General features: G+C 42.4%; 1 protein-coding gene across 23 annotated transcripts in view; it reads right to left on the reverse strand.

The window, feature by feature from the left end:
* celf2 (cugbp, Elav-like family member 2) overlaps window positions 1-25,146 on the reverse strand; it is a 239,279-nt gene that overhangs the window by 179,524 nt on the left and 34,609 nt on the right. For all 23 annotated transcript variants that reach the window (XM_024805832.2, XM_012924340.5, XM_014410987.4 and 20 more), the window contains exon 2: window positions 12,598-12,633. In XM_024805832.2, the coding sequence (XP_024661600.1) occupies window positions 12,598-12,633 (36 nt within the window). The remainder of the gene's footprint in view (window positions 1-12,597; window positions 12,634-25,146) is intronic.

Here is a 25,146-nt window from a genome sequence, read left to right on the forward strand (position 1 = left end):
AGTCCGTTTCGCACTTTTGCCTCATTCCTCACTCACATGGTTTAGGTTAGTAGACACAAGCTTTTGTGATTTCTGACTGCTGACGTCAAACTGTTGACTCTGCAATCCAAGAATTGAGTTTCCTTCTTCTACTCTTGCTGCTGTGTGGTCTCCATGACCTGCCAGTGGTCTAATCAAACGTGCTGAATCAAGAAGTGCTAACCCAAAACACCGCTTTCAAATGGCCAGTGTTACCAGTTGGTAACAGTCCAACAGCCATTACACCAGTAGGTGGTTTCTTCCACTACTTTAATACCTAATTATCACCTCGGCGTGGTTGTGCCTACTAGTTAATCACAAGTAATAGGCCAAGTATTTCAGTATTGAAAGTCTTGTGCTTGGACAGGACTACCTGTCATAAGGTCATTTACATGTTGTAAAGATCACATTTATAGGTTACCAAAAGTATTTTCACAAATGAACTCTGGATAATGTCTGAAGAAGCAGGCTGGGACATAGTCTAAGGTTTCCCTTTTTCTGTAGCATAGACCAGTGGAGAACCTGCATCAGATGTACTGAAGAAAAACATCCACTCATTCATCCATCCTCTTGTGCTTCTCCATTTCAGGGTACCTGAGTACCCAGACATGGGACAACATGCTAATTCCACACAGAAAGGCCCTGGGCACATTGTGGACTTGAGCCCAGGACCTTCTTGCTGCGAGGCTAAAGTGCTAACCACTGCACCACCATGCTGCCTTCACCAGAAAACAATAATAATAATAAAATAATAAATAAAAAAGCACAAAACTAAGTTCCTAGCATAACCGACACACCAGCGAGAGCAGTGAGGGGTGAAATTTCAGTGTGTCGGTTGAATATTTTTGCAGTGTTTCTTGTTTTTTCAGTCTTGCACTTTGTAGTCGGTCCCAACAGTTGCGCGCAGTGACAGCAGTGAAGATTATAACTTGTTTTGATGAGAATGACTGTAACTCATCCAATTTAATAATTTGGAAAGAGGCGTCGTGTTTTCACAACATTTCGGTTACGAGTAATTGATTTGGAAAGCTCTTAATCGGAAAGTATCTCTTTGACAGAAGTCAAAAACTCACCATCATCGACATCCAAAAAAACAGAAATGTCACTCAGCTCGCCTGCATTTAGTTTGGTTTATTATAACGTCTGGTTCTTCACTGCGTCTGAACAGTTGTTCTGAGGCAACAACAACAGAAAAGTGAGCATGTAACTGGTTTGCTTCAGGAGCGATAAGCTGCTCACACATCCTTTGAATCATTCTGTGAGTTGCCAGGTTGTAGTTGAAATTGCAGTGAATGGAGAAAATGTTGCCAGATCATCTATAAAACAAAAGTGCATTACAACTTCTCACGATAAAGTGTGAGAGTTTTGCAACTTCAGGGACAAACGGCAGAACAGGAGGGTCTTAAAACATGGGAAAAACGGGAGTGTTGGCAGGTGTTCAATGTCTGATTCAACGTGTTTATCCTCAGATGCATTTCTGTCAGGTAATGCATGCGTGAAAGTGGCCTGAGCATAAAAAAACTCTACTGTAGATTTTACATGCACACAGAACTCCAACAGAACGCTGTGATAAGAATGGCTGATGATGCACTTTTTTGGACTACAAGCAGGTACACGAGGGTGCCTACCAGCCATATCTATAGGAGTGATAAATAGGCTGAGAACATTCTAAGCTGGTGGCCAAATGCAAGCGAATCTGCTGAATAAGACATCAAAACCGGTTAAATGTATAAAAAAATCCATCATATTAAAGAAAAAACAAACTTCAGCAGCCCTTTAACCTCTCAGCATCCTGCAGGCTGCTAGAGAAGCACTCAGGAGGGCTCAATTGCCAACATATAACACAAACCTTAACGATCTAAACTCTTTACGCTATCCCCAAGCAGCGACCTTGTAGAGGTTGAGAGGTTAAAAACAGCATTCATTTGAATTCTAATTCAATCTAGTTGCCTTTTAATTGGAATTTTCTACACACTTCCTTACATTTATTTACCCTAACGAGGATCTCTCTGAAGGCCCGCATCAGTCTCTCTCTGTGCTTGCTGATGGAAGCCTGCTCTCTGCATATGAGTCTGTGTTAAAGGGCTACTGCTGGAGAGCATAGAACATATGGCGGTGTATCAGAAGCTAAGTGTTACCGGGAACCCCCCGTCTCACGATATCTCAAATTTAGCCTTAAATTAAAAACATTGCCTTTTTTGTTCTTTTTACAACATCATGACATCATGCCTTATGAAGACAAGCATCTTGTTTTTGTCATTCAAAGCGAACGCACGCTGTGGTGCTGACATCGCAGTAACTTGAGGCCCAGTTGAACCGAGCAGCCTCTGTCTCTTTTAAATTGTGTTTACGATTTAATGACCTATTTGTGTTTGTTGTTTCTGCCGCGCGCCTGCCTCCACTCGCTCTCTCCCATCTTTCTCTCTCTCTCTCTCACTTTGTGTCTCTCACTCCCTAACACGCTCTGACAGCAAAAGGTCAATGCCCATTGGCTACATGGGGGGCACTGAGTGATGTAAGGGGGGTTGTCATGGTAACGTGCAGGGCACGGTGCAGCGGTGAGGATGCATTTCGGTGCCAAAAACCCAAGCCCGGGAACCTGAGCGAGGATCAAAAGACTCGAGAACTCCACTCGCAGGGCAGAAGTGCACGGGGCCGGGTCTGGACCCGGGCAAGACACGACACAGTTTTAACCGTTTAGCTGTTTACTAACCCGGCAAATGGGAGGGGCCGGACTTGGCCCGTCATGACAGCGAAGCAGATCTGCATGCGAGAGACAGACAGCGAGGCCCAAAGACAGTCAGTTGTGAGCAACTCTGGTATGTCTGTGAGCCTGCATTCTGCTGAGCTTGGCTTCACATTAATAAAAGAGGGATTACCAAAGTCTGCAGGCTCCTCTTAGGCCCCTCTCCAGCCGAGAGCTGAGCGAGGTTCGCTCGCTCAACCCCTCTGCCTCCTTCCCGCCATCCTTCGCTCCCTTTTCTTACCCTCCTCGGCATGCTGCTCACGTTCCTCCCATTCAAAAAAAAAAAAAGGAAATATAAAGAAAAGGAAAAAAAAAACACTCTCATGTGCCTTTCCTCCTGTCTGTCTCCATCCCATTTCTCTCCACTCAACAGTACAGGAAGGGGGGAAAATGCACCAAAACACAGATAAATTATTTAGATTTTTTTTCCCCAAAGAAAAAGAGGAGGAAAAAAAAAATGCTTGACTCTGCAGTTCGAAAGAAAAGAGAAATAGGAAAGGAGGAGGGGTGAGGAAATAAAAATTGCATTAGATACAAGATTCTGCAATCAGCCCTGCGATATGAAGAATTAATCTTATCTTACGCCGGCACACACGGCCAAGTAGGAGAGAGCCTCCAAAGACTTGGAGATGACAACAGGACAAATTCGCCTTTCCATTACGCTGCCATTCATCCATTGTGTCGGCAGACACCTCGCGATAAGCGGATGTATTGTTGCCATTGACAATGTCATTATGGGACAGTAAACAAGCGATGCAGTGGAGGGTCGGGATGAACCGGGTGGGGCAAGAAGGTCACCAAGACAATCTGGAATGAAAGGATGCGAGACCCCACGAGAGAGATAAGACTCCTCCTCGTCGTCTTCTTCTTCTTCTTCTTCTTCTTCATCTATCTCTTTTCTCGCGCGCTGCAAAGCCAAGGACGGGCATATGCTTAGAACAAAGCCCCGGCACTGCCAGCGTAATCAACTCCTCTGTACTCCAGCAGCAGCAACACAATCTCCCCTGGAGGTCATTCACAGGAAAAGGCTTAGAAGGCAAAATGGCTGCAGGATCACAGGCTATTAAGATGGGAAAATAGGGTGACAGTCACCCGACCTCCCACCTCCACATTCCTCTACAAAACATGTTCAAATGTGAACAGTGACGGCAGCGCGATTGATGCCACGTCATCGTGGAGCTTATTTTTGGACTCTTTGACAACCGTTTGCAAATTACGTTAAGTCAGTGCTTCTAAAACTGTGGGGTGGGCCCCCTTGGCGGAACACAGAGGCACTGCAGGAGAGCGCGAATGGCTGGGAGAAAAACTAAGCAGAATAAAAACGGTTAATTAAGTTAAGGGGAACAAAGATAGAAGAGTTCACCTCGTGTTTTACAGATTTGGGGGCTGAAAATGAGAAGGCATTCGTGTGCCACAAAGTCGACCGTGCTAACGCTTCAAAGAAATTTTCCAACACTAAGGCAAGGCACTTTTGTGCCACTCTCTGGTCTTTTCTACAGAAAAAAGGGCAAGCCCAAATGAAATCCCAATACCGGGATTATTCTCCCTCACAGATGTGCACACCGACAGCTGTGGATGCCACACAGTCACACACAGTAGCTGTTATTACACAATTTTGTAACTTGCTTTGAGTGTGAAGCAATCATGCAGTAATTGGTCTGCATAAGAAAGTCTGCAGAAGCTGAAATTAAAAGCCTTTGATCAAACTTGTAGTTATGGTGTCCCTACGTGTGTCTGCTCCCAGAGTTTGTGTTTTGTCCAGTTATTCGTTAATCATAGTCTCAGTATACTCTTTTAGCCTCTCTTCTCCTCACTGGTTGTGGTAGCTGCCTGTTCCAGTTTCTGTTTCTTCTGGAAGGGACTTTCTTTTTTCCTACCTCCACCAAGAGCTGTATCAGAGCATCTTCATATCAGAGCATCTGATACTTGGCATTCTCACTAATTGTCAGGGTTCTGTGTACGGCAGGCGAAGGTGAGGATCCAAACGCAGGACTCATGAAGCCAAATTTCAACAGAAAACCACAGCTTTATTGCTGGCAAAGCACAAAACATGAACAGCACAACGAACACTGAGAACCGGAAACACACAGGCATGATCTGATGGTGCGACACGACAGAGAGCACAGGAACACACAGGGCTTATATACACAGGGGGGTAATCAGGGAATGAGAAACAGGAGGGAGACACAGCTGGGAGAAATTGGACTAACGAGACAGGGGTGCAGTAGAACTGAACACACTCACATGAGACACAGACCTTCACAATAAAACAGGAAACAAGAACCCACTAAACAAAGACGCAGACAGAGAGGCAGACAGAATATAACACATGCAACTCAAACAATACACGAAACAACAAATCCTTAAACACGGATAAACAGAAACAAGAAACTAATAATAATCTATCATCACCACCACCACCACAAGCACTACAAGAGAATAAGAAAACAATCCATAATGCAAAAACACACCAAAATAACTGAAACACAGATTCATCATAAAACCCAACAAAGCACCAGAGAAACATAAAGAACGATCCATCATTCAAAAATAAACCAAACCATAACAACTCAAAATACTGGGCCAAACTGACCCAGAACCGTGACACTAATATTATCGTGTCTTCACCTTACTGTGTCTTGGGTTGAGTGTTCTGAAACGGAGCTACAATTACAAGACTGAACTGCACTGCGTGAACTAAATCTATCCTCAGTTGATTTACAGTTAATTATGTTAGTTCTTAGCAAGCAACACTTTTAAATTACTCTTTTTCTTACATGAGTGGAGCGGGGAACACTGGTGGCACTAACCCCCAGTCTCCAAATTTGTACCCTAATTTGTAATTTGTGATATAAAGTTGAAAATCCTACGTGATTTTCTTCTCGAGTTATTGTGTTGACAACAAATTCTTACAACCTACTGGAATATATTGGAACTTGCCTGCCATTTTTTAGGAGCTGCACCTATGGTATAAGTGTGAAAATCCTGAGTCGCCTCGTTCTTGAGTTACTGTGTCCACGCTGCCCCGTTGGTTGACAATACCCCCTCTGCCTTTTACGACTGAGGATTAAAACTAAAGTTCTCCATCCAATATTTTAAGGTCTTTTACTTACAGTACAGATTGCTGCTATGAACGGAGCCTTGGATTCACACCTGCACCATGAGAATAAAACAAATCAGCCTTAAACAGAACCTCACACTCTTGACGATGTTTAAAGTATAACACCGGGACGTCTTCACATACGCGCTAAGTCTCCACCCTCAGCATATGAACAGGATTGTTTATGGTTTAAACAGGTTTTCACCGTGTTTCACAAAGATCACACAAAACACTGAAGATGAAAAGACACAGCACTTACATATTCGGGGTGTGTGGCTGCGCAGTGCCTGCATTATTTACACATCTTGCCTGGTGACTGACAAGGAATCCAAAAGAATGCAGTCTTGATGCCACTGCCTTTTACTGCAGTTGTTAACAGTTCCCCGTCTCCCACTTTACCCCTCCTGTGGCGCTGTTAGCACCTACAGCAGCACAGTCTGCAGTCCTCTGTCTAAATCGAGCCTTGCTCTAAAGCGACTGCGAGAAATCCTTCTTAAGACTCTAATACAGTTAATGACCTTCAGAACATATAAGAATGCACCAACTTCTGATCTCACAGGGTGATTTAAAGTATCTACTTAATACCAGTCCTTTAGAAATACTCACTTGGAGGCATATATATCAGGTAGGAATGACCTGAAACCACAGAACATTGATCATTTCAGTTAAAAACATTATACAAATTCTTTTGTGACTGAACATTTTTTCCCAGAAGGCCTAGAGAATCCCACAGTTTCAAAATGACACTAGCTGCATTATATCCATCATCAGAGCCGACGGAGGTTTACATTATCCTCGTATGCACTAACGCCAAGCAGGTTAGCTGAGCATGGAGGTGGCAGGAGTGGTCCTGTTCCATTTGCAGACATTAGCACAGAGAGATTAATTTGTCCCCTTCCATTAGGCGGGAAAGCAGCCGTCATGGGTGTTCAATTATCCCTTAACAAAAAGAGAAATAGACAAACACAGCAGCCTTTTTAAATAATAAGCACCATGCAAGTGCATGCGTTGCATCATATGGATGCATATATGTGTGTAGGGGTATTGTTTGCATCTAGAAGCTGGAAGGAGTGCAAAGGGTCAGGTGTGTTTTCCACAGCGGCTGACGGCTAATTACCGGCAAAGTCTGCAATTTCTACGCCTAATATTCAGCTACTCAGCGCTGAAACAGAGCAAAAGAGACGACATGAGAGGGGAAAAAAAAGAGGGATAAAGAGAGGAAGACAGATAAAGGTTGTTGTTTTGTTTAGACTTGCTGTCTTCCTGCCGCTCTCTCCTCCTTTGTGAAGATTTCGACTTCATTAGAATTATAATGAACATCAGCGAGGCTTCCTGAAATATTTTTGGCTCCTTGAAAATAAATGAATACACAAGCAAATCAATTCAAATCTGCCCATTATGCCTGTTTTCTGGGTCGTATAAAACATGCATAATGGGCCACAATATAAGTCGCGCAGCGCTGTATGTTGCGGGAGGCCGTGATAATAAGCTAACATTAGAGGATCATTTGTCATCGTTTCCCAGAATCGTTACATATTCCAGAATCAATTTCATCTGCGCGGTGACACTGACGAGCTCGTGACGGCGTATTGACGGACTAAGACGCACATCGGGACGTTACGGTGGCAGAGCTAACCGTGTGGCAGAGTCATGTGAAATACTGGTATGTTTTTTGTGTTTGTGTGTGTGTTTGTGCGTGTGTGTGTGTGTGCTTGTGTGTTTCGCTGTCGTGCTCCGCCGGTGTGATGATGTTGCTGTGTAGTGAGACTCGCTAATTGGCTCACCTGTCTCTCAGCCATCTGGAGCCTCTCAAAAAAGAGGAAAAAAAAGTCACACTGAGTTCCCCCAACATCACACACACACACACACACACACACACACACACACACACACACACACACACACACTGAAAGGCATGCATATGTGCCTTAGCAGAGAAAAAGACAAATGTGGGAACGTGCAAACAAGCGAATGAAAATGGAAAAGGAAAGTGAAAGCAAATCTAAAGATATTTTTCCCCCAGATCGCAATCTTGTAACTGAATCATTACTGCGCTTGAAGAACTAATTTCAGAAAGATCAACACCACCACCAACAAAAACAGTTTCTTTATAACGTGCTACAGTAATCATTCAAAACAAAATTAATGTGATAATGATTAATTATGGCAACAGCATTGTTTGCACTGGGTAGAAGTTGCTAATAAAAGAGCGCACTTGCAATCAGGACTCGATTGAAATGCATTTTCAATCATAACAGCCGTATATTCTTATTGTTTTAGGAAATCACTGCAATGCAAAGAAGACACGCCCACGACTTCAGCTTCTCCCCGTCTCAGCGAGGGAGCGTCAGCTGGAAGAAGGAACTCCACTCCAGCATCCCAGAAAACCCCGGGGCACAACGCTCTGACTGCATGTGTGTGTGTGCGTGTGAGTGTGTTCAGACGAATCTGCTTTAATACCTAGTCATGTTCTGGATTGATTAAGAAGCAGCAATAACACCGAAAAAGACATTTTCCAATCAACTATTCAATATGATCCAACTTTTTCAGGGGATAAACTAGTAAATTATAAAATAATGATAATAAAAAGATGAAAATGTAGTTCCCATGAAACAAAACAAATGTACCAAAAATACAATATTAAAACAAAAATACCATGTGTTAAAAAAGTAAATAAGAAAAGGCATCTGAAAATCATTTAGGAATAGCAAATCAGTAAAAAATGATTGTGTTATATGCCTGTGTTCAACACTATACACTATTCGATGCTTGATTAAACAAAAATAACAAAATGGAAGAACAAAACCTTGTAATTATATGTTAAAATATAGAAACAGTTACAATGATGCTTAAAATATTTAATAGAAAAAACGAAGTAATGACGTGTGTGTGTGTGTGTGTGTGTGTGTGTGTGTGAGTTTTATTCTCTCAGTGCTCTGTGTGTTCCAGGTCAATGGTCTAGATCACACATACAGAAGTCAGTCTCTCCTGGACCACTGTATGTTCACCTGCCACCCAGGATGTCTGTGTGTGCGTGTGTGTGTGTTTTATCCAGAAATTGAACCCCTGTGTCACTCAAAAAAGAAAAAAACTCTCTTGAGACAGATTGTGGGGAAGCGAAGGAAGAAAAGATATCTAAGAGTCCGTCCAGCTCTCTGCACACAGACCCCCCTCTCCTCTCTCTCTCCTTCCCTCGCCGTCATTAGCAATTCTTCATAATTCATGTGTTTGGATGAAAAATGGATGAACAGTGAGCGCGACACCGGCATAGGCTCCGACAATTAAAAACCCAATGAGAATTAAAAAACTGCTGCAACAGTTTGACTCTTTTTTCTCCTTTGGCCACTTGTAACCACCTGATTAGCATCCACTCTTTCGTCACATGATGGCACCTAAGCTAAGCTGAAAGCCACAAAAAGGGGTAGCAGAAGGACCCAGCGCTGATATTTGGTCGCACATTCTGAACACGCCAAGAAGAAAAGAAGTTTTTGAAAGATGACAGAAATAACAGAGGCGAGATAAACTCGGATCCTGTCCTTTCCAACACGCCACGCTGCTACTCGACAAGAGAGAGAGGCCTGTGTTTGTTGTGTTATTAAAAATATGAGTCATTGCCCTTATTGATGAAATGCAAAAGTTCTGGCACAAAAAGTGGGGTTAAAAAAATGAAATGACCGGGAGTGCTTTCAGGAATCTGTCACGCTGCAGCTCCTGCTGGACGTTTTCTCACTGGGGGACAAATTAAAGCTCAGGAAGGAGCCTTTAACACCGACAACTGTCACTGCAGAGGAGAGTGGACACTCCAGCCCGTGTCTTCTGACTGCCAGTTCCTGTCTCATAAATATTCAGATATGGGAATACTTGGGAAGGCGGGGCCAGGAGCGGCGCATCAGGCAGTCTCCGTAGCAAGTGGTGGGGGGAGACCGCTGTTGTCATGTGGCAACCGGGGAGGCAATAACGGACGCAGCGTACCGGGACGCCACATTGTGTGAATCCCTGTAATTACAGTCTCTGCTGTCTGTGTGGGTCTGGCTCTGTAAACAGGAAGTGTGAGTGCATTTGTGCGTGTCACGCGCACCTGCAGCCCTCATGCCAAAGAGGAACTTGAGGCCTTCGGAGAGCTGTTGTATCTGTTCCACTCGTGAGCTTATGCTATTCATACACTAATCAGCACTTGTTTACCACAATTGGTGCGTTTTTTTGACGTGTGTGAGCTTGCTGCTGGCACGCATGTGTGTGTGCATGGGTGTGTATGTTTGTGTGTGTGTGTGCGCAGCGTTCCTCGCCATCTCAGGAGGTCATGTCAGAGCCAATAGTGGGTTTGCGGCTCATAATGACCGATGCTGAAAGGCATCCGTGGAGCCATGCCTGCTAATTATCAGCTGTGTGCCTTCAAAGAACATTATCAGGACAAAGACCTGCAATTATACACACTCATGCACACAATCCCTCCACACCCTTTATCACCCCCGTTTCCGGCATCAGCTCTTCCTCCTCCCGAACTGTCTTGTCTTGATTGCAGTTCTCCTCTTTCTTTTTTTTAAACTCTTCTCCACACCTCTCTCTCATTTACTCCCTACGACTCCCATGATCCTCTTTTTCTCTGTCCCTGCTTCATCCTTCCAGCCTGTTTTCATTTCCTGTAGTCCCTTTATCTATCCCTATCCTCCCAATTTCAATCCTATCCTCTCTTTCAGCTCCCTTGTTGCCACTTTTCCTATCTGTTTCTCCCCAACCCCTCTCACTCCTCCTCCGCCTCCTCTCCGTCTTCCATCCTTGCCCCAGCTCCTCTTCTTCTTCCTCCTGGCCCAAAACAGGCACTTAAATAACGAGCCGGGTGTCAGTCAAACCGCCAGAGAGCTTCATTAGAGGAGGAGAGCACACAGGATCAAATTATACGCCCAGTTCTCTTTTGTGTGATTGTGCGTGTGTGTGTGTTTGTGTGTGTTTGCGGGGATTGTGGGGGGTCGGCGGCAGTGATGGTGGTGGTAAAGGCACAGAGGAAGTAAACACACGTTCCGGAATGACGCAGCTGTGTGGCGGATTAGTGCCTAAGACAACACACACTGGTGCGTGTGTGTGTGTGTGTGAGAGCGCATGCGACATGCGACAGTCACAGCCTCGCTTATTTTCTCCAATCAGAGAGAAAAACAAAAGCAAACTATTTTGCCTAATTATTCACAGCCACAGCCGCCGTCGCTCGCTCTTCCTCCCGTGTTTTGACTCTTTTCCGCCAGTGTCGCGTTCCGAGCCGGATCTTGTTTTTTTGATCTCAGCTGATTCACCTGCCGTGTTTGCCTGTCAGGAGCAGCTTTAGACTGATACTATTTAGAGACTGTAGTATTGAAAAATCAGCAGATGTAGAACTCATCATCGTGTAACAACATGCTATCCATTTTCTTGTCGCACTTCCAAAAGTACAAAACATTTATTTAGAGGTTAGCCTGGTTCACAAAAAACATTTATATATATATATATATATATATATATATATATATATATATATATATATATATATATATATAAAATAAGAGTAATATTAAAATTATAGAGCCACTGGGTTACTTAAAGGACCACATCAGTGGTCTGACACGATTCAGTCCATTAAAATCGCATATTCTTTATATTACTGCTGAGTATTTTCCAAATATACTGCGAGTTTTTAAATGGATTTCTGACTTTCCAGGGAGCCATTAGATTCAGTTCATTTCACTATGGAGTAAAAAAAATCAGCTCACAGAGACTTAAAACTCACTACGGATAGGTAATCCATCACAGCGAACATTTCATCACCTTCTATCTTTGTTGTTTTCTGCTTTATTATAAAGAGAAATAACTGCCTTTTTTTAAAGAAAAAGAGAGAGATCACATTTTCATCTCTACACAACATTTATCCTTCTTTATTGTTTGCCTGCTACAATGTATTTTTGCCTTTTCGGTTCATGAATGCAGTGGATTGTGATTCTGGAGTACCCTTCAACGCAGCGGTGACCGCACTTACAGCAGCACCTGCTGACGCATTATGGATCCTATAAATGTTTATGAGATGTGCTATTATTAGGGTCTTTGTTGGACAACCAGTCATTAACACCTGTAGTTCATAAATGTAATATTTACTGCAACAGTAAGCATTATCTCTGATTATAACTCAGGTCATAAAGCATTACAGGTGCATTAGAAATCTTTATGAGCTTAAAATGATTCAAACGGATAAAAACTTGCACCGGCTCGTCCGCCCCCACCCTCCGACCTCCCTCCATCTTGTAAGAAATGGGAGGGTGCTGATGGTTTTCGGGGCAAGATATTCATTCTTTTCCTGTTAACTAGGCCTCAGATGAGAAATAGGTAATGCTATTTTAAGATTGGCCCTTATTTAAACCTTCTTCTTCCCTCCCTCTCCCCTCTCTTGATCTGTCGTTCTGTCGCCGAAGGGTTTAGTTTAATGACCCTCTTTGGCCATAGATCTGAGGCACGTCACATCTCTGCCTTTTAATTTCCCCTTTCTCTCTTTTCCTTTACTTCTCCTCTCTCAACCCACGACCTCATCTCATCTACCTTCTGTCCTTCTGCGGTCCCCCCCTTCCCCCCTTTTCACAACACCACTCCAGTGTTGATGCAGCCAGTGCTTGGCCTTAAGCCTGGAGATGGCATGCTTCATTGCAGATGAGGCCAAAGGAAGGCGAAGGAGTGAGGGGAAAAGGAGAGGAGATGATGAAAAGATGTATTACAGTACCTTTGTATCGGTCCAGAGAGGTCACTGGCGTCCTGCCTGCAAGACAAAGACAAAAGATTGTTGAACAGCTGTAAAGAGAATAAAAATGATTTACCTAATGATTTGTAAAAAGACAAATCGAATATAATTTGTGTCCAAACAGAGATGCTGACAAACGTAAGCGTCTATTCCCTCAAACTAAAAGCTTTTTTTTTCTCATTTTAAGTTGCCAGCATGATAAGAAATTTCTACCAAGATATTTAACAGCAGGCACTGAGCGTTTAATTCAGGGAACCCTTCAGTCAGTATTTTTCTGCTCGCTGGACTCCAGGGCTGCCCAGAATTTCTAGGCACAGCTGGCAGATTTCCGGAGTTCATATTTGCCGATGAGGTCCTGGTGGCTTCATCAAGCGGTGACCTCCAACTATCACAGAGGCCCACTGCAGTCAAGCATAAAGCGGATGGCAGGAGAATTAGCAACTTAAATTCTGAGGCTACGGTTCTTAACCGAGGGGGAAAAAGAACTGATTGCCCTCAAATTCGAAGAGTAGAGCAGGAGTTGCAAAGCTTGAAGGTGAGGCTTTTGATTTTCTGACTGAGCTAAATTCCCTTCATCACCTATGGCTACAAACTGTGTGCTGTCGCCAAAAGAATACGATTCCAGGTACAAGTGGGAAAAAATGAACTTTGTTCTGGGCTTTCTGGGCATGGTTCGTTAGCAAACGTTCGCAAGAGGACCCGGAGACTGGCGGGTGGGCGGAGAAACAAGGAAGTTTAATAAAGACTTAGAGTTCAACAAAGGGTGTTTCACAGTGTAACAGGTGAACCCGACAGGTGAGTTAACTTACACTGACGAAGGCAAAAAAACGGAACAAGAACGAGGAAATGAAACACACAAAAGCACGCTCAAACAAAATAAGAAACAAATCAGACAAAAACAGTCAGGTAAAGAGCGGGGGACTACAGAAGGCAGGGAAACTGAAAACTACGACTGTGGAGGTTTGATGATCTTCTCCACAGCAGGTGACTCGACGTTTAGGGAAACACCTGAGCAGACCCAGGACACGCTACAAAGAATTTCCCTCCAGTGATTGCTTGAGAGAGGGAAATACAAGCAGTTTTGACTTAACTGCCGAGAACTAGAAGCAGATAAACAGAAGAAAAATGTATACATTGATGCAGGATAGAATCTTAATAGAGCTACATATAAACATCATATCAGTGCACATCTCCAGTATGCTTTACAGCTCCAACCTGTTTCCAGTCATGAAACAATTTCCCACTATAGAGTAACCCCCTCCCTATAACTTCAAAATAAAATTATCCAACAAACATTAAGATTTACTGTGAGAGACGTTTCTGTGTGCTCAAACAGTTACTGTATCTCTTGCAGCACAAAGTGGCATCCAGCAAAGGTTATCATCTCACTCGGATTTTCTGTAAATGTTCCCAGGCTGCGGTTGCATCATTTGTAGGTGATTTCCTGTTAAGTTCTACCTGTTTTCAAAGCAAATACATGTGACTGCAGCTTTAAGCTACTTTTTAACCCCGGAGCTAAAACAGTCCGTCACCAATGAAGGCAGCGTTTCTGGAAACCACTTAAGATACTGGCAAACAAAATCCGCAAAGAAGCACACCCCCACTGAGCCATCTAAATAGTAAATTGGTCTAGTCTGTCCTTGGGAACAGCAGAGAAACTTGCTCGTTCCACTGGGTTTTCTCCATAATTCCCTGCTGCTTCCTCTTTTTCTCTCCTTCCCTTTTTGTTTTATCCCTTCCTCCAATTCTCTGTTCCTCTTCCACTGCATGTAAATAAATTGGTCCCCAGGCCCCACCACTAGACACTGTATGCGTGTGTGTGTGTGTGTGTGTGTGTGTGTGTGTGTGTGTGTGTGTGTGTGTGTGTGTGAGCGAGCCAGCATTACACTCAGTGCAATACAGACACGCACAAGCAGACACAAGCAACCCTCCAGAGCTCAGACGCACCGAATTAGTCCGGGTTTTATGTCACAGAGGTAAATAAAATAATAATGAATTAACACAATGCGATCATTAATAAACTTTGTGTGTGTGTGTGTGTTCGTGTGTGTGTGTGTGTGTAGAGGTGGGAGGTGAGAGCAAGTGTGTTATGATGAAATGCTGGGGAAAAAAACTCCTCCTCAACACAGTGGCCAATCACCGCTATCACTACTCTTTGCATTTCAAAGACGCACTCTTGTCCGTTTCATCTCCACAGAACCACAAAACGCTCATCTGTTACACACACACACACACACACACACACGATAGCCACCTCCGCTTCAGTCCATTTTCCCAGTGCCATGAATTATGAAAAAGGGTAAATGGAACATCAGATACACACAGCCTGCACTTACAAGTACACACACCACATACACACAGATGCAAATAAGACACAACTAAACTACTACGCACAAAACTCGACCAGGGCTCTCATATTTTGAAATCTACATACATATATAACCTCCAAACATTTACACTCCATGGTTCTTATTATTTATTAACTCGCATATTACAGCTCGATGCTAAAACATGCTTCGCAACTTAGACATTACAGAAAAAGTCAGCCAGTTATAAAGACTCTAATTAAACTTAATAACAGTAAGTTCAATTAAAGTATGATGACACTAAAAGCACAGTCAAGCAACTAAGAGTTCCTCTCACTTACTCCATATCCAGCTGGGAAGCAAAAGCCAAAACAGGATAAAGCAGACAGGTCTTGCATGCTTTAATTATAAGACTCGTGCTTAAACTTCATTGACACTCAGTATGTGTCTAGAAAAGTTTGAAACCTTTATCAGGGTTTCTGCATCAATAAGAGGCGGTCTAGCCTTTATTTGAGTCTCAGTTTTATAAGAACACAATCTAGATGGAATTAATAACACATAATAGTGGTACTTCTTACATCTATATCAAATTCATTGAGTAATTAATCACAGAGCTAGCTGGAAAAAGTACGTGAACTCTAATCTAGTAACTCCTCCATCCTCCTCCATCTGATGTTGTCTTTAGTTGCCTCTGAGACTTGACAGAGCGTTCTCACTCCCGAGGCGTAACATGTCGACGTTTTGTCACGTCCCGCGGCGTTCCTGAGGAACGCGAAAGGAGACCTTCGGCGTTCTTATGGTACGCGGCGGGTTATGGCTGGAATCCAGTGCAATGACGCTCCCGTGGGAGTAGACGTTCCAGCCCTGTATTCCAGCCCTAAACCTAACCTTATCCCTAGCCCTGACCATAACCTTATTCCTGACCTTAACCAGGACTTTAATGATGTTAAATAGCGTGTTTCTAAGCGATTTGAAGAATAAGAGCGAACATGTGTAGGTTCAGTCCAGACGGTTCTCATATTTCCTCTTTTTCCGAGGTCGTCATTTAGGAACGTGGTGGGTAGCCGAAAACGTAATATGGTGACGATTTGTCACCTAGCGTAAAATGTTACGCTTTGGGAGTGAGAACGGGTTGGACTTGAACAATGATGAAAGACGACTTTTGGATCATTCCTCCTGCAAAATCTTTTTGTCCATCATTACGTCTAGGATGTCTGGACTGAACAGCCCACTACAGGTTGTGTTAACATCAGGATTCAGATTCCTATATTCCAGAACCTGAATTTTCTTCTTCCTTAACCACTGTGATGTTTGTGTACTTATGTTTTTGGGTCTTCTAGGATTTCACTGTACAATAGAGCTGACTCACATAGAATTTTTATACCAACAGTGATATTTGGTGATTTTAAAATCCAATATTCCAATATATTGGCCAGTAATTTTTTTTCCAGATACACGAAACATAGATTTTTCTGACTTTTTTTCTACTTAGTTACTTAATACCATTTACAGTCTGAGACTTTGCTTGGATCAGCTAATTAATCTGTAGCCAACAGGAAAGTTGCAGAGTGCCCTCTGGTGGACAAACTATGCAACGTCAAGACACCGTCAATGCTCGTAAATGGCGATAAGCCAAACACAGAGATCCACAGATCGGCAAATAGCTAATATGTGGCTCAATTGCTCAGTGGCTGCAAGGCATCCAGGATTTGAGACACCGAAGCAGCCTTAACCATGATGCATCCTCTACTATGCTTCAAATCTGTGAAAAACATTGACATTATTGCAGGCTTCCACCTCCATGTATCCCTATTATGTTTCTTCTGAGATCCTATGTAAGTAATTATTAAGCCACCATTTCCAGTAACCACCTTTTAAGAAAGCAGCTGAGTTTTTCAGTAATGTAACTTTGCATGCATTTATTTTAAGGGATTGGAGTGCCAGTTTCTGCTCTTTAAGGAGCGCCTGACCCCAAGTAGTCTTTAAAGAAGTTACTTTACTTTCAAGTTTGGACTGTGTATGATTACTACAGCTTTTTGTTTGTTACTGTCACTTGTTGTTAGTTTTATATATATTCCCTCTGAAAGGGAAATGCACTCTCTTTTGAGACATTTCCTTGAAACAAATATCGTACACTGATTATGATTAAGTCCTTGCCAATTTCATCAGGATGGAATTAAAACACAAACAATCCACAGGTGTTAGAACTGGTGGATATAGAAGCTTTATATTTCTGACTTCAGTGTTTAGTGTTTCAAGGTGTTTCTGAAAGTTCTTTTCTAGTGTACTGTATATTTTGCCGAGCACTCATTAGCCTTGTTTTTGCAATGATGCTCCAGGGTTGACTGCTAACTAAGTGTGGTCTCTGCTGAGACTGTGGAGATAAAAACTTTGAGGACAGTCTGTCAAACAGGAACAGCGTGACTTCAAGCTATCTACTGGCAGAAGTCGGGGACAGGAAACAACATTAAGTATCCCTTGGCTGAATTATTCACATTTGTTAATGTTGAAATTTCAGATTACTACTTGAAAACTTTTCAAAATTCTTACTACAAGAGTGTTATTTCAGCATAAGTGGTCACTTTAGGCCTGGATAGTATTTTAACCTTTCATTGTTTTCCAGCACACCGACTGACTCACACCAGAATTTTATTAGCTGCCCCATTACAGAGCTATTAATAGAATAGCTCTATAAAATCTCTCTGCAGAAAACAAACACAACAAGAAGCTTTAGGCTTGATTTTTTTGGAAATGCTTGTGCCCTTTGCTGGTCTACATAAGTCAACCTGACAAAATTTGGGTCAGAATTGATCACTGGGATGGAAACAGATGGGAAAACAGTGTCCAGGTGGAAAAAAGCCAGACTCATGCTTAATGACAGACAGCTTTTTGGCAATGTATGTGAACCCACGCACAAACTCCTGCAGACCTCACGCAGCTGAGGGCCTGGCAGAGACATAAAACAAAGCTGAAAACTTGAGGGGCTTCCTGGGCATCAGCGGACAAGGCGACGCAAAGACAGAGCAGGTGGCAAGACCTGGCACGTGCCATGGGATACTGGGAGACACTGTGATTACCAGAAGATGTGATGCACACATAGCACACACCGCTACACACTGCTTCTGCATTAGTGCTGTGTGAAGAGAGACAGTATGAGCCATTTAACAAACCTATTGAACAGCATCAAACATTCAGTATTTCTCAAACAGCCACACAGTAAAATACTGCCTGATTCAGAAGTACTTGCAAACTCATTCTAAGTCCAAGGCAGCATCTTGAAATGCATTCAGTTGAAAGCCCCCAAAATACTTAAGCCACAGTCATACAAATCACAGAATGACCATTGTGAGGGCACCCATTGTGCTCCAATGTGAACTTTTTGGCAGTTCGGGTCTGACTCTGGTAGTAACCAGAGCTTATAATGATTGGTAGCGATTATGATTATGATTGGTAGCGACTTGCCAATCATAAATGCCTCTTTTCTACTAGTACCTACTTGACTCTACTCAGTTTGGGTTGTTTTCACCTTAATGTGGGTGGGGTCATTATAGCAACATTGCCAAAAGTCCCGTAACGTCATTTGTATGCGAAAGAAACACAACACAATAACGGATGATATACATGCTGCTCAGTCTACACCTTTTCGTCAGACTCGGGGACTGCCAGACTCATTTTCGTCATTGAGTCATCCTCCTTTCAAAAATGGCAGTTTCGATTTTTGTTAAGAAGTGACTCTCATGACTCATCGAGTGATGCCACTGACGGGCCAGTTGCTGGCAGTGCAGTCTGTTGACACGGACTCAGCTTGCTTTGAACTCCGGCAGAGCAGGTGCTAAAAAAGCAGTACCCAGTACCAGGTACAACCTGGTACCAGTGGAAAGAGTGGAAAGAGGTAAAAGTAGCCCATAACTAAAGCACACCCGGTTCTTTTTTTTTTTATTAGTCCTTTATTTATCCAGGTAAAAAAAAAAATCTCATTGAGATTAAAAATCTCATTTCCCATTTTCTAAATGTAATCCTAATGTTCCAAGCCAAGATATATTGTGTTAAATGAAACTCTAAAGCACACACAGAGGCCTTAAACTCACCAGGAAAGTTAATTTTCTCAGACTTCTACACAATCTGACTTCTACTGCCAACCAAAGGAGTCTCACCCTACTGGCTGCTGGAAAGAATGCAGCTATGTGGCATTTGTGCACTTCTTAGGCCCCACAGTCACATCTATATTTTATGGAGATTCAATAAAAATAAATCCAGCCATTTAAAAAGCTAAAACAAGAGAATAGTTGGCATTTCAGCTTGATAGATTTAAAAAAAACCCTTTAATCTATTATCAGATTTGTTGTCAGTTACCTTTGCGCCGACTGTCTCATTAGCAGTTGTAAGACTACAGTAAATCAATTTGATATTTGCTTGTTCTAAAAGCCCCAGGAGGATCGCTAGCTGTCTCTTGTTTTTCTCCCCTGCTTCATCCTCCTCTCAGCAGCCCATCTGTGTCATCCTAACACTTTCCGTTTTAACGCTTCTCTCCTTCTCACCTGCCATCGTGCATTTCACATATACCCGCTTCACAAGCTGTACCCACAATCCCCAGCCAATCAACACACCCCTAACACACATCTTTAAACACTGATAAATGCATTCCCACACTTGACTTTCACACTTTCCTAAGGCTTCGCACTTTATTCATCATCTTAATCTTATCTCCATCGCCGGTGTGTGTGTGTAAGTGTTGAGGTGTGTGTTGCGTCTGTTTCTAAGTCAGCCATTGTCACTCTGAAAAACAGTGCCAGGTCTTAAGATGATGTCAGATACAGGCTGCTGGCCTGTCTCCAGATGGATCTTAACTCTCCCACTGGAGGATGAGCCGGGTAGATGGCCGTGCCAAAGTGCCAAAGGGGGAAGGGGACTGGATGGCATCAAGACCTGAGCAACACCAATGAAATGCTGTTTCATTAATCACAGTCTGACTGACGCTGCATTCAGGTGTGTCCAGAATAGCACAAATAAAGGGTTAATAAAAACACTGATCCTGATTCTAGTGTCTTATTGTGTGTGGAACTGTTTAAAACAATGCATTTTGAGTTGATCAAGAAATATTCCCCTCAAAACTGTAAAGCTGAATGGTTTCTTCCTTTTAACGACACTTGAATTAAAAGGCTTAAAAGAAAGAAGTACTGCGTCCAAAGAAACTACTCCTCCTTCTTAATCCAGTCCTCTGTTGTCCATCTGTACCCCCAGTATGTTCCAAGAAAATCATATTTCTGGCTAAACGTACCGCTTCTGATTCATGCTATCACACTCCTAAAAATCCCCGAAATGCTGGAAGAAGCATAGCATTCAACCATATTTTGGCAAAACTAATCTGTTTGAAGATTTTGAGCATGTGGACGGACAATGTAGATGCTGGCTGAACAGCAGGAGTGGTTTGAGAAGGTCTGTGAATATTTCATTACAATATTTTACCATAAAAAAAAAAAAATCCATAGTCAAAACTGGAACTGACCGATGACACCATTCCAGCAATGAATGGAAATGATAAATCTTTTAGAATCGCCAAAATAAAAGGATGAGACATTTGATAGTTCCAAAAGCATACTTTTTATACTATGGTCTGGGTAAACTAATTTAAAGATTTGAATGAAAATACAAAGTTAATGTCGAAAGATATTCCAGGAAATGTCTGATCATCCTGACAGATTTGGGGCAATACATCACCATAACACAGATTTATGTACTGAAAAACAAGGTTATGCCCTGAACCCCTGACAATAAAACTAGTTATGTGTGGTTACTGTAACATAAAAAGAATGCTTTTGTTTCTCACATTTGACAGAAAAATCTTTACCACGTAAAGCTTTAAAGGGTAGTGAGATAAACTGTATTTATCTTCTTTAATAGACATCTAAAGAGATGAATAGCTTATGGATTCAACACAAACAGTCTCACATATGTAATGTGCTGTTTGTTAAAGAAATTATAATACCCTGTTATACCTCAGTACATCACCAGAAGGGTTCTCTGTCATTCCCAGTCCTCCCTACAACACCTGTTCTGGCTCTATATAAGGTGGAGGAGCTTCTCCTGAGAAAAAGTTCAACACTAAGGTCATGGTCCTGAAGAAGCTGAGAGCAGAGGCTGGCAGATTAAGAGGACATAAGGTACTGCAGCAGGGACTGTTGGGACAAGACCTGGCAGTACAGAGTCATGAGAAAGTGGTGTACATGGGGGCAGTCGGTACGCTAAGCTTAAGGTCAGCATGATGATGTCAGCTATTCTTTCAGTTTTATTGGCCAATTTCAGACACAGGACAGTAAATAAGCACCTGGCCCCTAAACATACACATAAAAGACATGAGGAACTTTTTTCCAAATGAACTTTGTTCCCCTGTTGAGAAAGAGCAGAGGATGTAGATACTGCCAGGCTTGGTGATAACAAAGCAGACATGCTAGTATTTGATTCGATCGTAGAACTCTCAATGGAAAGTGTTTATTGAGATTTGAATTTCAGTAGCTGGACTACACCCCACAGACTTCCCTTTCAGTCATATGCCTATAAATGCCTACTTGCACCACACACCCATTCGTTCTCCTTTCTGTGCCCCACTTCCAGCCTCTCTCAAAGGTTTTAAGGGACTCTCTCAGCGAGGCCTTTCCCAAATCTCAGTCTATGGCCTAGCTTCTTGCTTCATTATCAATAAACGTTTGTCATTTGCATTAGGGTTGGGGACCTTAGTTTCACTTTTCAGACCCGGAAGAAACATCCACCTTTCATACAGGATATGAGAGAAATGTTTTGCAAACTCATTTAGCCATTTTATCAGCTGCCAGTAACAATTTCCGGTTTCTACTGTTTGAATGATTAGCTGCATTCTGCAACCTTCAACTTGCCCAACAGAATTTACCAGAATCCTGCAATTACCACTTGTAGCCACAGGGGCTGCTGTTGCCACTGCTGAGCAGCAAATTCTGCACATTTTTGATTTAGCACATCATAATGGAGCTCTGGCATATAAAGGCGAAACCTAAAACACAATGATCATTAATTCGGTGTGTAAACTATAAAAGATGAATGCTCTAGCAAACATTATTTTATAGTTTAGTTCTGTTACTTTACAGTGTAGCGCTGGAATTGCTGGAAAATTGCAATTACACTGTAACATACTGCAGTAAAACAGTGCACGTGTGTGCTGTTACTACAAAGGGTTTGTAACAAGTGCCCCAAGAGACTTCATTTACTGTGTGTGTGTGCACCTGTATTTATGAGTGTGTGTTGACAGGACTGCATGCGCTCATGCATGCACGTGTGACATATTGAGGACATTTAAATGCAGCGAGAGAAACGACCTGAGTGGTAAAGGGTGAATAAAGGGAGAAGTGGCAGTAGTGTGTTAGGCCTCATTTACCTTGTGATAGTCAAAGGGTATGCAGGCAGGCTGGTTGTGGCACACACACATACACACACACTTGCTGTATGTTAGTGTACAGCTGTACAGCAACTAAGGAGACTAAACTCAGTGAAGGAGATGCTTCTGAATCATCCATCACGCTTCTGGGAGACAAGAGAAGACCTCCCCTCTTTTTGTCTCTCCCTCCTCCTCTTTAATAATAATCCCCCCCACCTCACCCCACCTCTTCCCCCCACCCCTCTCTCCATCTCTTTCCCCATTTAATAACAGCACAAGAGATCAGCTCCATTAGCCCGGACCTCCTCACACATGCAAATGAAGCCGGCGTTATGGAGGCATGCGTCACGCATTACTGATGCCACACTCCTCGACCCCATCGCTCCTCACAACAGAATAAAGGCTGCATACATGTGTGTGTGTGTGCTTGTGTGTGTGTCTCAGTGAGAGTGAGTGACTGAAAAAAAAGAGAGAGAGAGTGAGGGGGTGCATGTGTGTTACAACAGTGGTTAAATTGAGATGCATTAAGGTTTTGATTGGGGCGACGGACACAATGCTAGTGTGTGTGGAGTCGAGCGCAAGGCCATTACCAGGTGACCGGATGATAAGATGGTGCAAAGTGAACGTGGAAGGACGAAGGTTCCAGGAAATGGGATAGAGGGGGGGAATTAGATGTGAGGAGGAGGCCTATATGAAGAACATTCAGTATAACAGCTAATTAAATCTACTTTTCCTTACTCAAAGCTTGTATTTTTCATTCATTTAAAACATTTCACAGGTCTTCACTTCTATAGGTTGCTCTCGGGTTTTTATAAATACAACCATCTCACACCACTCCACACGGAGGGCATTTCAGCAAAGTTTTTCAGTGATCTGGCTCATGCTCATCCACGTTAAGCAGCACAACTGTAACTGCTAACCTAACAGCTTTCACACCACACAAGCCATGAGCACTTAGAAGCAACTTAAAAGAGCTATTTTTAGGCTCCGTGCTATTTCACTTTGTTTTACACATGTAGCTGCAGTCGTGATGAATCCTACTGAGCTCACAACGTGGGTGACCTTTGCTCATCACGCTAATGCAGCACTCACCGCTGATGCACTTCCGAAGGTGCCGCTTTCACTACATCTTCAGTGCCAAAATGGGATTTTTGGACACACTTCTAGTTAATGAACCCAGTGACACTAAAGTTAACCAGGATTTCCACCACTGTATTAGAAACTGGGAAGCTCACCGATTCTAGTAACCGGAAAACCAGATGTTTTCAGACATGAGCTACAACCATCGCTTGTTTTTGTGCCTAATTAAGGTAAGATAGCTAATTTAAAGTTTTTACACACAGAAAACCGATCAGCTGATTTATTAGATTTATAAATTATTTTTTAAAAATGTAAAAAGAACCAAAGAGGCAAATGATACACTTTAATACTGTTTGACCTGTTCAGCTGGTATCCATTTACATTCACTAATTAGGTTATGCAAAATCATTCATGGCTGTATGCCTACTAGATTAATCGTGATTTGGTGCTCTCCCACAGGCACAACCTACATTATTTTCTCCCTAAGCTGAAAGTGGGAAATAAAGTCCAGGTCTCTCTCTCTGCCTCTCACTCACCACACCAACAGGAGCATGTCTGTACAGAAGAAGCAGAAGAAGAAGAAGCAGAAGAAGAAGAAGAAGGAGGAGGAGGAGGAGGAGGAAGTTGCATCCATGGATAGAAAATGCTAACTTTAACTCAATCCATGTTTTGTGTTTGCGTGAGATGTTACAATATGATTAGGTCACATTAAAAAAAATTCTAGATGTTGTCTCCTAACAACCAATACTAACTTATACTTGACAGAATTTTCATGTTGATATAATTAATCTGTAGATGTGTAGGCAGATGTGAGCCTGCCATGTGAAATATGTTGCACATCAAAGCACATGACAAGTATTTCACATTTTGTCACAATTATACTTGTTTAGGGTGTAACACACTACACGGTTAGGAGTTACTGTAATTTAATTACATGTACAATTAACATTACAGAGCAACCTGAAAGTATAATGAGTAGTGTGACACATTTCTTTCATTTCATTATCATTTTTATACATCTTGCAGTCACCTCAAGAAAACAGGTTACTCTAACGGTGGTTAAATGGGTAGTTAACCATTTCTTTTGAATGATTTTCAATAAATTGCGTTCTTAGTTCTTGAAAATCCTGCAGAGGCACTTGAGGTGTAACATCAACCAACTGATGTGAGGTCTGAGTGGATGCATCGGTGCAGAGCTACACATTTGAGGAGCTTGAGGAAGCGAAACGAAATAGACACAAATATTTTTGAATGGAAGGTTATTTAAGAAAGCGCTACAAATGCTCTCCATTTATTGCAAGTCTCTGGTGTTCACTAAAGAAAATATAAGTGTTGACAGATAGCATAATAAGGAACCTCAATCACGTCCTGCTACCTTGTTAGCCTTGACGGATATCCAACATAATTGAGCTGAAACGATGGTTTGTCATAATTGGAAATAATTAAAGGCTCTTTTGTGGCAATGCTGTATTACCTGAAGCTTTCATTAACAGCTTCAATACTAAGACCTTGCTTTTGTCCACTTGAGAAAGTGAAATCAGTCACTTATGGTCTTTCAAAACTACAGATTCGATGAAAAAACTTCACTCTCCTAAACAATCATTCCTGGCAGTCGGTTGGCTGTTACTTAGCGCTAAGGCCCCAGTGACAAGGTGCCTCATAAAAGGCCACCATATCAGATCTATTGCTGTCCATGTGAATGTGGACCGATAAAAGAAGACGGGGAATAAATCAATATCA

The sequence above is a fragment of the Maylandia zebra genome, linkage group LG17, assembly GCF_041146795.1.
Source record: "Maylandia zebra isolate NMK-2024a linkage group LG17, Mzebra_GT3a, whole genome shotgun sequence".
NCBI lineage: Eukaryota > Metazoa > Chordata > Actinopteri > Cichliformes > Cichlidae > Maylandia > Maylandia zebra.